The sequence below is a fragment of the Chelonia mydas genome, chromosome 13 (assembly GCF_015237465.2).
Source record: "Chelonia mydas isolate rCheMyd1 chromosome 13, rCheMyd1.pri.v2, whole genome shotgun sequence".
Classification (NCBI taxonomy): domain Eukaryota; kingdom Metazoa; phylum Chordata; order Testudines; family Cheloniidae; genus Chelonia; species Chelonia mydas.
Genome location: NC_051253.2, coordinates 26,291,366 through 26,306,232, shown reverse-complemented (window position 1 = coordinate 26,306,232; position 14,867 = coordinate 26,291,366). Strand labels below are relative to the sequence as shown.

Below are 14,867 nucleotides of genomic sequence, written 5' to 3'. Positions count from 1 at the left end.
TACGGGGCTGTGCCAATCTGCTCTGGATTCAAACCAGAGGTTCCTTTGCCATGTCCAGATATTTCCCACCTGATGCTTGCTTTACTACTTCAAAAGATTCCAGTTATTAGCTCTAGAGGTGGAAGGGAGAGTGGGAAGAGGGGATCAGATTGCTCTCCCCACCTGCAGAGGCCCAGACTCTGCCTTTCTGCTCAGTAAGCCTGAAATGAACCACCACAGAATGGTCAGGAATGCCAAGTGCAGCCCCAGGCAGAGACAGCCGTGGTGCAGAAGAGGATAGCAGCCACCTTGTTGCAGGGCAGGTATACCCTGTCACCCCTATGGGCATTATGGCCCTGTGGCCAAGTCCAGAAAACTGCTCTTCCTTTCAGGCCAGTATAGCCTAATGGTCTGAATCAGACGGACTGTCCTTAGATTCAGGGCAGCACAGCCAAGTAGCCTACATCTATAAGGTGGCCCTATAGCCCATGGCAGCATGGCACAATGACTAGAGGCTGGGGGGCTGCCCTAAGAATCAGGGCAGGTAGGACCACCCTTGCATGCTGGACAGTATGGCCTAGTGACCAAAGGAGGGTGGGCTGCCACCCAGGGGTGGGTTAGCAGCTGGGATAGGGGACCCAGGCCCTCCCTACGCCATTGGGTCCCAACACAGGACCCTATCAGCAACAATCATATCTGCCACTGAGTCAGTGGAAATATCTCTGAAACACACTGAGACTGTTTCTGGTAGCACAACCAGATCAATATCTGGTCTCCCTGGGCTACTTCCTACCTGGTTTTCCTCCCCCATAGCCCACAGGTTCTCCAAGGTAGTTGGAAGGCAAAACTCCCAACAACTCTTTCCCCTCATGGGCTTCTATGGACAGCTGGATATTCACCCAGGTCTCGGTGTGCGGTGCCTGGCCTCTGAGGTCTGGGATTCCAACAGCTTCCAGACAGGAGCCTGCAACACACATCTTCTCTCCACCCCAGTCAGGCCAGGCCAAGCTGCTCCCTTTTATACTGTGGTTTCAGTTGGAGCATGCGCAGGATGGGAGAGAGGGCGTGACTTCCTCCCCCCATAGTATGGGGTTAACCCCTTCCAGCCCAGTGCAGGGCAGGTGTACCCCATCGCACACCTCTATCAGGACTTTGCCACCTTCTGAGGCAACATCAGTGCCATAAGTGTCAGCACCAGTCCTGAGGTACCTACATCCAGGCATTCATGCTTTGATCAGTTTCAGGTGATATGTTAATTAATTTAACATGGATCCAGCCTGCCTCCCTCCCTGGATCAATGTGCTTTTGCCTTCTCTCAGACATTTCAAGCAGCGAATTGCTGAGAACAGGCGCCCTGGGCGCTGTCCTTGTATGTAACAATGCATGAATACCAAAGAATTTCCTATTTCATCACCTTTCCAGTGCAATTTCCTCTCTGCAGGTTTTCAGCCTGGCTATCAGCAGGGGCCAACACAGCATTTTTTATTGAGAGGTCTGAAAACCATTGTACTACCCTCACCTTCCAAAAAAATATCACTGACCTGCAGGAAAAAGGGCTAGAAACAATGTAAAAAATAAAGGACAGTTGATTTCTCCTTCACCCTTCTATGTTCCTTGAATACGCAGGGAGGCAAAGGCAAGTTCCAAGTAGCACATCAGCCTGTGATCTCATTAGCTCTCCTAACCGAAGGAAGAGGCCTGGCCAGTGCTTGGGACAGAGCCTGCAGAGTGGAAGTGGTATTGACAGCTCAGTGTTCAGTATTTCACACTGTACTGACACAGCAGGAGTTGCCTTCTTCTAGCAGAGAGAAGACTTGGGCCACTTCTGCTACAATCAGCGCCAGCTGGACTCAGCACTTTATGGCTGCAAGCAGTAGGAATTCAGGGAAAAGGAGCGCTGATTTGTTTAGGCATGGTGATGATCAGGACTTGTTTCTCGCCCATTACACATACACCATGACCCCTTTAGAAGCCATGAGTTAGTAGCTATCATGCTGGGAAATTAAACCCAGACAATCGAGACACAAGTTTTTTTTCTGTGGGTGCTCCAGCCCTATTCTATTCCATACAAGCCTTCTGGTCTTGTTTCCTACTACTGTAACTTGCAGATTCACAAAGTTGCAGAACCTCATGCAAGAAATGAATCCTGCCCATGGCGATCTTGGTTTTGAGGCTCTGTTCCACATTTAGCCCCTAAGCAGAGTAGGAGTTGAGATTACGCATAGGAATCCAACCTCACCACGTTTGTTTGGTGGATATTCCTTACCCAGGAAGGCACTGTGCTGTAGGGCTGATGTAGGTTTCTCTCTCCAGCACCTTCGTGAGCTAGGAGTTAGTGATTTTAAGAGTAGATAACCCTAGCATTTTGAGCTTGGTTTGTTACAGTTTATTTAGGCTCCACCTTCCCTTCCTTGGATTTAGGGAAGGAATATGTTATATATACACTGTGTAGGAATATAAATGTGGAACAATCACAATGAAGCACTTGTAATGAGAAGATTAAAAAGTTATTTATTATCCTCTCAGCTCCAGCTGCCCTTCTAGCAAGCAGCTTTCCCGCTGTGAATTAGCAGAGCCAGCTGCAGGAGCAGACAGCCTTTCCTACAACAGGACGAGGCGTCAGCTCCTGGAGCCAAACCGCGAGTGTTCTACAGAGAGAGTGGTTTGTGAGGGCTGTGTGAGGCAGTGCAAACAGACAAAACAGACGCAGCCACGGCCCAGAAACAGAGACCTCTCCCTCCCGCGACACATGGACCAGAACGATATCAGACCACAGTTGTGGGTTTTTAATAAAAGCGCTTTAAGACACCATGAGCGGCACAAGATGCAGCAGACCTCACCACTTAAAACCAAATCAGGGCAGGAGCACACTGCTGGGGGTTTCAGAGAACCAAATATCCTCCCCTTCACCCACCCCTTCGACAGCCAATCACATCAGAAATGAACAGACTGCTGAGTTACCCATGCCCTCTAGAATTACGAGGAAGGCTGAATGTAGAGGGATGGAGGCAGCTGGACTAGACCCAGGAAATCAACTCCCAGACTAACATCTTTGATTAAGTAGATAGGCTGCTCCTAGGGTAAGCGAACCAAGAAGCATCATGCTAACCTCAGTGGACACAGCGTGCTGTGGAATGCCCCAGGACCCACAGGATATTCATCTCCTCCATCCAACTTTCATGAACCACTGCACAGAACGAGGGGACTGTCTCCGGTACAAGTCACCGCTTAACCCTCACTATTATTGGTTAAGCCTGTTCCCATATCCAGACTGCAGGCTACTAGCAGTGCACATTTGAAGGACCAGGAGCCCTGTTTTAGAACTCCCGCCCCAGCCCCCCTCACATTACAAGGCAATAAGGGTGTGTATGGGATCTGCCAGACCAATGCATTAGCTAAATAGCGGGTTCAAAGAGAGAGAGGATGATGCCTGCACTAGAGAGTCTCCATGTCTGTTTAAGAGCATGGGTGTGTGGTGAGAGGGGGAAGGGGAACGGCTTGTTCTCAGAATCCCAGCACACAGGCGGGAGCTTTGGAAGATTTTTATCCCTGCACATTGTTCTTTGGGTAGTGCCGGCGGCTCAATATCTGTAGTGGTCTGGCTTGAAGGGCCCTTCTTTCGGCAATCCCAGGTACTTGGCCTGCTTGTCACTCAGTTTTGTCAGCTTCACGCACAGTTTATCCAGGTGAGCGGCCGCCACGGCTTCATCCAGCTGAAAGACAACAAGAAAATGTTAAGCTTGGAGGTTCAGTCCAGTGCTGAAGGCTGGTGGAGTCCATGAAGTGGTGCCCACTGGTGGCCATCACACCAGGGAGGCCCAACCGCCAACCCCAAGGGTTAAATGTAACAGGATCTACAGAGGAGTGAGAATGAGATGGTCCTGCTCTTCCCAGGTCCCCCCCTTTGTCCTGAGTACAGTGATCTCTTTACACCTGAGCAGTCAGTAACAAAATCATTCAGCTGCAGCTTCCCCCGCATCACCTGGCTCACTCAATCTAAAGTCCAAGCATGAGGCAAGAGATTAACTTGTGGCAGCCTTTCCTGGACTGTACATTTTTGTACCCAATGTAATCTCCATGCATTAGCTCAAGAGCAGGGAGCAAGCTAGTCAGCTAAAAGCAAAAACAAAAAAAGTATCTGGCCTCATTGTGGTGGACAGAAGAAAAGTTAGGCTGGTAAAGTCAACCATGCTGCCAGCCTCTCTTCCCCTGGCCCTAACAGTATCTCAACAGGGTACTATATTGTCCAACGGGGAGATTTTAGATAAGCCATAAGACTTACAAAAGAGTTCCCTAAAGAAAAGACTGTTACCTACCTTTCATAACGGTTGTTCTTAGAGATGCATTGCTCATGTCCAATCCAATAGGTGCGTGCGTGCCGCATGCATGATCGTTGGAAGGTTTTACCCTAGCAGTACCCATCGGATCAGCTGTGGAGCCCCCTGGAGTGGCGCATTTATGGTGGTGTATATAGGTCCCTTCTGACCTGCGGCCTGCTCAGTTCCTTCTTACTCGAATACTCCGACAGAGGGGAGGTGGGTGGGATTTGGACTGGATAGGCACAACACATCTCGAAGAACAGCAGTTACGAAAGGTAGGTAACCGTCTTTTCTTTGAGTGATTGCTCATGTCCATTCCAATAGGTGACTCCCAAGCAATTTCAACGGAGAAGGGGTCGGAGTTCACCGATTTGCTGATTGCAATACTGCCCTGCCAAAGGCCGCATTGTTCCTCGCCTGTTGGGTGATGGCGTAGTGCAACGTAAAGGTGTGGATGGAAGACCACGTTGCTGCCTTGCATATGTCTTGGATAGGGACCTGTGCAAGGAATGTGGCAGATGACGCCTGGGCTCTTGTGGAGTGCGCTGTTAACGGCGGGGCTGGAATTTTAGCTCGGTTGTAGCAGGTTCTGATGCAGGACGTGATCCATGACGAAATACACTGGGTCAAGATGGGGAGCCCTTTAATCCTCTCGGCAATTACAAAAAAGAGCTGTGGTGACATACAAAACAGCTTAGTGCATTCAATATAGAAGGCTAGGGCTTGCCTGACGTCAAGGGAATGGAGTGCTTGCTCTTTGTTGCTGGCATGAGGCTTAGGAAAGAATACCGGTAGAAATATGTCCTGATTCACATGAAAATGCGAGATTAGTTTAGGTAGGAACATTGGGTGTGGGCGTAGCTGCACCTTGTCTTTGTAAAAGACCATGTGGGGGGCTCAGAAGTAAGTGCTCCGAGCTCGGAGACCCTTTTGGTCAAGGTTATGGCCACCAGAAAAGCCATCTTCCAGGAGAGGTAGGATAAGGGGCAGGTCACCAGTGGCTCAAAATGGGGGGCCCATAAATCTGTAAAGAACCAGGTTAAGATCCCATTGGGGAACAGACTGTCTCACCTGGGGATAAACCCTTAAGGAACCAGCCCACCATGAGATTGCCAAAGACTGACCTGCCCCCACACCCGGGTTGAAGGCCAAGACTGCCGCCAGGTGCACCTTAATAGAAGATATAGCCAGCTCTGGTTGCTTCAGGTAAAAGAGGTTGTCTAGCACAAGGGAAAAAGAAACTTGCTGCTGGGGGTGGGGTTCGGTGGGGGTTGGGGGGGGTTGTACCTTTCTGTGGGGACCAAAATGAGAAATACTTCCACTTCGCCAGGCACGCTGTGCAAGTGGAGGGTTTCCTGCTTCCCAAGAGAACTTTCCTAACAGAGTCCGAACACTGCAGTTCAAGCAGGTTTAGCCATGGAGTTTCCATGCCATGAGGTGGAGAGACTCCAGGTTGGGGTGCTGTAGTCTGCCGTGATCCTATGTGATGAGGTCCGGGAGCGTGGGGAGGGCCACGTGGGATGCACCACGCTGGAGTCCTGCCTACTATTCTTGGCAGGGAAGCAGCCCTGCTCTGCCTTCTTCTTTTTGTGCCGCACTGGGGATTGTGAACAGTACTGCACCGATGAGCCGGCCTTCCGCGCAGGGGAGCGGTGTCGATGCTCCTTATGCGAGTCCTTCCTTGGTGCCGAAGTGTCCCGCACCGAGGCCGGTGCGTTATGCACTGAGGCTGCCGGTGCAGACTCTTGAGCCGTTTGGGGTCGAAGCAGAGACTCCATTAAAAGGAGCTTGAGGCGATAGTTCTGGGCTTGAATCCTCTGCAAGTGGTGCACTTGTCTTGCAAATGGCCTCTCCTAAGCACTCCAGACAAGCAACATGCTGCTCCCGTTTGGGCACAGGCTTACCGCACCTCTCGCATGGCTTAAATCCCTGGGGCTGCGGCATGCCCCAGTGACAGGGAAAAATATCGCAGGGGGAACCCCCCAACTTAAACGTACTAACTAATAAAACTGTCTAACGATCTAGTGAAAAGTAATAACTATATACACAGAAAAATGCTAGAACACACTTGCAAAGCAAGAGACCAGTTGCTCCGATGACCGTCACTGGCAGGAAGAAGGAAACGAGCAGGCAGCGGGTCGGCAAGGACCTATACACACCGCCATAAAGGTGCCAGTCCCGGGGGCTCCACAGCCGACCCAACAGGTACCGCTAGAGTAAAACCGTCCGACGACTGTGCACGCGGTGCATGCGCACACCTACTGGAATGGACATGAGCAATCACTTGAAGACGAATGGAGACTTAACTGGCATTCCAGTTTGGGTACGTGTAGACTAGGAACATACATGAAGGTTAGCTAACTTGATGTAGGCCCTGGAAGGTATAAAACTGTGCCTTCACTAGGGAAAAGAGAGCTAAGCTACAGCAAGGAAGCTAAGCTCAATATGCGTTCTTAGTGAAGTAAGCCCTTGGTGCGTTTTATTCCAGAGGTGGTTCCAATGCAGGGTGTCAAACACACCCAAGTGGTTCAGTATTTATCCCCAAATCTCCAGCACAAAAAGGGCTCCAGTAATGAGCCACCCTTTTAGAACAATGCTATTTTCATAAAGCATTTGAAAAAAAAAAAAAAAAAAAAGAAAGAAAATGAAGAAGCCCACTCCACAAAAAAAAGTCTTTTGCAATCTATTTGTGCAACGCCCATATTTGGGCTATATATTTGTGCTCTGAGGTTCCTTCGACTGGTTAGGCCATATATCGTCTCCTGTAATGAATGCTACTAACAACATCTGTTCAAGGAAGATTTAAAATACCTGCATTCCTGTTAGAAAAATGAAGGAGAAAAATATATAGGAAGTGGAAGAGGGCTTGAAAAGTAGAGATGAACAAATCACCAAAGAATGTAAGGGAGCCAAGGGCGCGAAGTGACAATGCTGTGTAAGAGGGTCACAGGAAACAAAGATCTAAAAAACTGCAAAAGGAAAGTTAGTGAAGAAGACAGGAATGCTAAAAGATTTAGAAGGTGAGGAAGTAATGGCACCAGTGCTACAGATGGCTTCAGAATTTGCACTGAAGAAAAAAACCTTCTGTAGAGATGCTTGTGGCTGTAATCAGGGAGATGAGGAACAAATGGCAATATCAAAGATGAAAGAAAACAAAAAAAAACAAAAACAACACCAAAAAAAATCCATAGCAAGTTACAGTCTGGATAAAATGCATCTGAATATCAGAGGAACGCACAGACTGAAAATAAATCATGGGCGACGAGAGCTATTTGATCAATGTAAAAAGAAGTCCTGTTTTGAAGGAAGAACAAGGAATCATCGTGCTAATCAGCCAGATGTATAACCTGTGCAAAGCACCAAGCCATAAAGTAAGGGGTTTATCAGAACATTTGGAAGAAATGCATCCGAGCACCAACTGTTAGTTTTGAAAAACAGATTTGCTTGGCATGTTCCTGGAAGCAATTACCCTATTTTAGTCTAAAAAGGAACAGAGTGATACAGACTAACACACTTCGTGAACTCAGCCACAGTGAAACTCCACTTGTAACGAAGCTGGATGTGACATCAACATTGTTTCATGCACTGCCATGTGCAAACTGCAATACCAACCACTGGGAGCCCCAGCTGATGAGGAAAGTGTCCATTGTAAGATAACCATGTTTCCGTTTCCATGAGACGGTTAATATCACATAACAAAGGAATTCTGAATTCAGGAATAATAGATGAAAACTATGTGGCGACTATCGAAGTAGTGAACAAACAAGGAACAGAGTGATCAATAAAAGCAGGGATAGGCAATGGAGAAAAAGATCAAGTGGTACATTTTATGGACCTTCATTCAGATCTAGATTTTCCCCAGAGAAAGGAGTCCGTATACACACCCACCCCCACACACCCACAGAACCAAGATGAAACACGATCTTTGAGTGAGGAACACATTAGGTATAGGTAGTTAAATAAAAATCAATACCAATTAAAGGAGAAGTAAGCAGCCCAGACACAAAACAGAGACCTCTGCTTGATAAGTAGCAGATTTAGAAGAAACTAGTTTGCAGCATGAATCTATTACAAAAAGCAAACGCTGCTATCAGTGTTAACGTGCATAGCTGGAGAGGTAGCGATGCCATTGTGCATAGCTCTGGTGCGATTACTCATGGAACTGTGTTCTGGTCCCTGCAGTTAGGAAGAATACAGCAAAGCTGGAGCAAACCCAAATAATGATAAGAACTGGCAGATAAAGCATCCGGAGAGACTGAAGTAGATAACTTCGTAGCTAGGGCGGCATTAAATCATAAGCACAGGCCCACGCCTCGGGCCCCAGCTCCTGGAAGAGTCCTGCAATGAGGCCTGAATCTAAGCTTCCAGTATAAAAAGGAAGTTTCTATCTTACAGGCTGCGGAGAACAGCATGAAAACATGACCTGCCTGCCTGGGCCTGCAAAGAGCCTGAAACAATAGCTCTGAAAGGGGTGAAATGTCCTGTGCCTCTCAGTGGGGTGTTAGCTCCATGACCCACTGTTCTAAGGACCTCACCCACCCTATCACAGCAAAGGGCTGTGTGTATGGCAGAAGGTAAAACAGTGCAGAGGACCCAGCCTGCCCTACACACCAAATACACCCCCCTAGAGACTCTCTCTTTCCCCCTTGCTGCCACCACCCCAGCTTGTCCACAGAGGGAAAGGGAAACCCTTCTGCCACCCTTGCTATTCACGAGGGGAGGGTGCCCCTTCTGCTGCTCCTGGGGGGCATCAAAGGGCCCCATGTCACCACCCCTGCCTCTCTGGGAGGGAAAGGAGTCCTGGACAGAAGGGGTCCTTTCTGCTGTGGCTATTCCAGGCATGCGCAAAGCCAGGGCATGGGGGTGGGGCCACAGAGTGGAGTCCTAGGGGACCCCCTGTTGTGGCACGCCTGGGGCTCTGAATTGCCTTGATCCTGACGTGCATATAATGTAGAAGAGTAAGGCAGCAGTTTGTAAGTCCCTACGTTCCCATCTGAAGACGAGAGAACCAGAAGCAAATCACTTGGATTATACTTAGCTCTTCTTTGAGAGACCAGTATCCTCTCCCCATTTTACAAATGGGGAAATGGGGAGGTGAAGTGACTTGCCCTCGGCTGTCACCCCACAGGTCAGTTGCAGAGCCAGGAATAGGACCCCAGTCTCTGGCGCCCTACCCACCAGACCATGCTGCCCTCCTCCTCTAATCAAGAGTTCAGCTAGGGTATTCAGGAAGCATTTTTCCACAGTAAGAGCACCTGGGCAGTGGAAGGAGACAGTCACCGCAGAGACACAGGAACAGGTTCGATAAGCAGCGAACTGGCTTGGAAGTGACAGCAGGTGAGGGGGCCGTTGTATCAGCTGAGTGGCTTTCCCTGGCCCATTTGAAAACAATTTTCAGTTTATTTATTAGAAGCATTTGCTGAAACAGAAAAACTGGCCAAATCTATGCAGAAGAACGCTTCAGTTTACATTTTCAAAAATGCTAAAAAAAAAAAGAATAAAAAATGTAAACCCCCCCACTTTCTCTCCAGTGGTGAATAAACAACATGCCCTGTGCACCAACGGGGTCAGGAGTCACAGGTTTCCCAGGGTAAAAGACGAATCACTGCCACAAAACCCAGAGAGAAGGGGATCCACTTGTAGAGGAGGCGGAACAGAGCCGAGTTTGCTTCCCGTGTCCCCAGTGCTGTAAACAAAACTCAACAGAAAAGGCCGCTTTCCTCAGGGCTCGGGAAGATGCCCAGAGGAGGCAGCATGCGTGCTAGGGAGGGAGAGCTGCTCAGTGCCGCAGACTCCAGCTTCCTGGCCAAGAGGTTCGGCTGGCGGCTCTGTTGGGGAGAGACAGCCCTGTTCAATTTGCACCCCAGCAGAAAGATGCGAACTGCTGACCGGAAGAGCCACCCCTGACAGGAGCTGCCTTTAGGCTAGTTCACAGCTGCTCCGGTTGCTGGTGCAACAGGTTATAAAAACAGAAAAGCAATTTATCCACTGAGTTCTCACTTTAAACACAAACCGCCTTTGGCTGAGTGAAGGCTGCTGTCAGAGCCATTCCAGTCGCTCCTCTGGCTGGACCCTTTCTCAATGGTCTTGTCACAGCACCAACAGACGTGCCAAAACTTCAGGTGACAACAAGGGAACGAAGAGCGTTCACACAGGCAGAGTGAGAACGCACGGGGTTTCCTTTACTATATACAGTATCCCAACTGGCTGCTTGACCTAGGCACTCTCCCTCCTCTCCTAGCACCTGGGAGAAAGGAGATGGTTACTCACCGTGTGCAGTAACTGAGGTTCTTTGAGATGGTTGTCCCTGTGGGTGCTCCACTGTAGGTGTTTTGCACCCCTGCACTTCTAGTCAGAGATCTGCACTAGCGGTGCCCTGGTTGGCTGCTCCAAGTGGCTACCCAGCACATGCAGCCCCCCACCCCCCAGTTTCTCTTCAATCCTCTGGGGTAGAGAAGGAACTCTGAAGCAGAGGGGAGGTAGTGGAGCACCCACAGGGACAACCATCTCAAAGAACCTCAGTTACTGCACAAGGTGAGTAACCTTCTCTTCTTCTTCGAGGAGTATCCCTGTGGGTGCTCCACTTTAGGTGACTGTGGAGCATTGCTCTTTGGAGGGGAGGGGCTTCTGAGTTACTGAATGCATGGTGGATAGCACCGAACATCCAAAGTGAGCATCAGCAGCTGAATGTTGCTCTAAGGCGTAATGTTTGGTGAATGTGTGGGCTGATGCCCAGGTAGCTGCTTTACAAATGTCAATGATAGGTACGTCTTTGAGAAAAGCTATTGATCTGGATATAGCTCTGGTAGAGTGCGTCCAAAGTCCGGAAGGAGGTTCTAGATCGTGTTTTTAATAGAATAATTGAATACAGTCAGAGATCCATTTCAAGAGTCACTGTTTGGAAATGGTTTGGCCTTGGGAATGTTCTGTTGTGGATACAAGTAATTGGGATGATTTTCTGGATGTCTTTGTTCTTTCTATATAGAACGCAAGCGCTCTACGAACATCCAGCGTGTGAAGGGACACTTCCCTGCTGTCAGCATGCGGCTTTGGGAAGAATACAGGTAAGTAGATGGGTTGGTTGAGATGAAAGAATGAGGCAACCTTGGGTATAAATTTTGGATGTGGACGTAAGATTACCTTATCCATGAGGAATATGGTATAGGGTGGATTTACCATTAGGGCACCCGGCTCTCCCACCCTCCTTGCTAACGTGATCGCCACTAGGAAGGCGACCTTTATGGATAAGTGTAACAGTGAGCAGGTAGCTAGTGGCTTGAAGGGTTTGCCCACAGGAGTACAGAGAACAAGGCTGAGGTCCCACATAGGGGTTGGGTGTCTCAGTGTGGGATAAGTATGCTGTATGCCTTTGAGAAAGCGTTTAGTTAGAGGAGGGTGGGCGAAGACAGTGAATCCATCTACCTTTAAGTGGTATATGCAGATAAGGGCACTCTGAGTGAACTAATGGAAAGGCCAGATTTTTTGACCATCAGCATGTATTCGAGTATTGTGGGTAGTGGTGCTGATTGTGGGGTAACTTGTATGTCTCTGCACCATATAGAAAAGTGTTTCCACTTATGCATGTATGTTTTTCATGTAGTGAGTCGTCGGCTGTTCAGTAAAATATCCTGTACTTCCCTGGAACAGCATGACTCTAGGTTCGTCATCCATGGATTAGCCACGCCTTGAGATGCAGAATCGGAATGTTGGAGTGGCGGAGGCATCCTGGGTCAGCAAGTTAGGCACAAGGGGAAAGGTCTGTGGCAGTCTTGCAGCCATCTCATTCAGGTATGGAGACCACGTTTCTTTGGGCCATGTTGGTGCAATTAGAATTACTCTGGATTTGTCCTTTATCTTGAGCATGCAGCTCAATAGTGGAGTTGGGGGGAAAGGCATACATCAAGGGGGCTTCTCATTTCATGAGGAAGGCGTCCCCCAGGGAATTGTTCCAAGTCCTGCCCGGGAGCAATATTGTAGGCATTTGGCATTGTGATAGGTTGCAGAAAGGTCTACTGAGGGAAAACCCCATTGGAAGAATGTAGTTTTCAGGATTCCTGGGTCCAGTTCCCATTCGTGCATTTGCGAGAAGTTCCTGCTTAGGTCATCTGCTGAGACATTCTGGCTTCCCGGTAGGTAGGCTGCAATGAGATTTATGTTGTTGGAGATGCACCATTTCCAGAGGTGAACTGCTTCTGCGCAGAGCAGGTAAGATCGGGCCCCGCCTTGGCAATGTATGTAGAACATAGTGGCCAAGTTGTCCGTGGGGATCTGGACAGCCTTGTTGCGCATCAGTGGCAGAAAGGGATGGCATGCATTGCGAACCACCCTGAGTTCGAATAGATTTATGTGTAGGGTGGATCCTGCAAGGGACCACCGGCCCTGGATGCTATTCTCGGACAAGTGTGCTCCCCATCCCATGAGGGAGGCATCCGTGGTGATAGTTACCGATGGGGTATGTTGTGCTGATGTTCCGTTCCAACAAACGTTGGTTTGTTTTGTCCACCATGTGAGTGAGTCTTTTACCCCGCTGGGCATTGTCAGTCGTCTGTGGATGGAATGCTTGTGGGGAGTATAGCCAGTACGAAGCCAGGTTTGTCGACACCTCATACAAAACCTGGCATGCTTCACAATAAACATGGTGGCTGACATGAGCACTATGAGTTGTAAGCACATTCTGGCGGACGTTTGTGGTATGTATTTTACCGTTGTAATGAAGTTCATTAGGGTAAGAAAGTGTTGTTGAGGGAGTCGTGCCGATGCCGTGATGCAGTCTAGGTGTGCCCCTATAAAGTCCAATTGTTGGGTTGGAATTAGGGTGGATTTCTGAAAGTTGATGCGTAGCCCTAGTTTTCAGAGTAACAGCCATGTTAGTCTGTATTCGCAAAAAGAAAAGGAGTACTTGTGGCACCTTAGAGACTAACCAATTTATTTGAGCATAAGCTTTCGTGAGCTACAGCTCACTTCATCGGATGCATACTGTGGAAAGTGTAGAAGATCTTTTTATACACACAAAGCATGAAAAAATACCTCCCCTCACCCCACTCTCCTGCTGCTAATAGCTTATCTAAAGTGATCACTCTCCTTACAATGTGTATGATAATCAAGTTGGGCCATTTCATCATACACATTGTAAGGAGAGTGATCACTTTAGATAAGCTATTAGCAGCAGGAGAGTGGGGTGAGGGGAGGTATTTTTTCATGCTTTGTGTGTATAAAAAGATCTTCTACACTTTCCACAGTATGCATCCGATGAAGTGAGCTGTAGCTCACGAAAGCTTATGCTCAAGCCCTAGTTTTGTAAACAGGGTTGTAGTGATGTGAAGGGCATCGACTGCAGCCTGGTACGTGGAAGCTTTTAGGAGGCAGTCGTCTAGGTAGGGAAATATTATCACACCCTGTCTGCGAAGGCATGCTGAAATGACGGCAAGGACCTTTGAGAATACCCGTGGGGCCGTGGATAATCTGAATGGGAGAACTCAGTACTAGTAGCGGAGGTTCCAGAGCGTGAAACAGAGGATCCTTCTGTGCACCGGATGAATAGTGACGTGGAAATAGGCGTCTTGTATGTTGAGGGCCGAGAGCCAATCTCCTTTCTCCAATGCTGGGATTATGGTTGCTAGGGTTATCATCTTGAAGCGCTGTGTTCTGACGAACTTGTTTAGCTTGCGCAAGTCCAAGATGGGTCTCCATCCGCCTGTTTTCTTCTGGGTGAGAAAGTAGTGTGAATAAAATCTGCTCCCCCTGTGCTTGGCAGGTACAGGTTCTACAGGACCTAGTTGCAGGAGGTGGTTTACTTCCTGCTGTAACAGACGGTTGTGAGATGGGTCCCTGAAGAGGGACGGGGAAGGGGGGTGGGTAAGCGGGATAAGAGGTAAAAGGGATAGAATAGCCCTTGCCTATAAATTTCCAGAACCCACTTGTCTGATGTAATCATTGCCCAGACCGGGTAGAAGGGTGTTGGGTGGTCCCTAAACGGGCAGGAGGTTATGAGGGACTGTAGCAGTGGTGGGGCTCTCGTGTCCTCGACCAACACTTCAAAATGCTTGTCTGGAAGTGGATGGCTGAGACGTCGCTGACTGCTCTGGGGCTTGTCGGCATCTTGTCTGATGTTGTTTGTGGCGCTGGTTATAATGGCTCTGAGGTTGGGTATACAGAGTAGTGCGGAAGCATTGGGTATAAAATCTGCCCTGTTTCTTTTTGTTCCCAGGGGCATATATTCCTAGGGTTTTCAATGTGGCACGGGAATCCTTGAGAGTGTGTAAGGTTGCATCTCTGCCTTTTGCGAACAGGTTTTGACCTTCAAAAGGTAAGTCCCCCGACTGTTGCCTGAAGTTCCTTGGGGAAGCCTGAAAGGTGGAGCCAGGACACCCTTCGCATGACTACACATGTGGCAATGGAGCGGGCTGCCATGTCAGCGGAGTCCAGGGAAGGACGGAGCCCTTCTGTTAGGTTAGCTTTGTACTGTTCTTTATTTGTTGGAAGATGTTCAATAAAAGTGGTCATTTGTGCAAAAATGTTGTGTGTTCTTGGACAGTAAAGCAAAATAGTTTGCTATGCGAAACTGGAGGG

The 14,867-nt window shown here is 48.8% G+C and overlaps 1 protein-coding gene across 1 annotated transcript in view; it reads right to left on the bottom strand.

Annotated features, from left to right (window-relative positions):
• Nucleotides 1-2,750: 2,750 nt before the first annotated feature.
• Nucleotides 2,751-14,867, bottom strand: part of AHCY (adenosylhomocysteinase) — a 54,874-nt gene continuing 42,757 nt past the window's right edge. Inside the window, exon 10 of the mRNA XM_007057156.4 lies at nt 2,751-3,692. Within this exon, the coding sequence (XP_007057218.1) occupies nt 3,561-3,692 (132 nt within the window). The 3' untranslated portion in view covers nt 2,751-3,560. The remainder of the gene's footprint in view (nt 3,693-14,867) is intronic.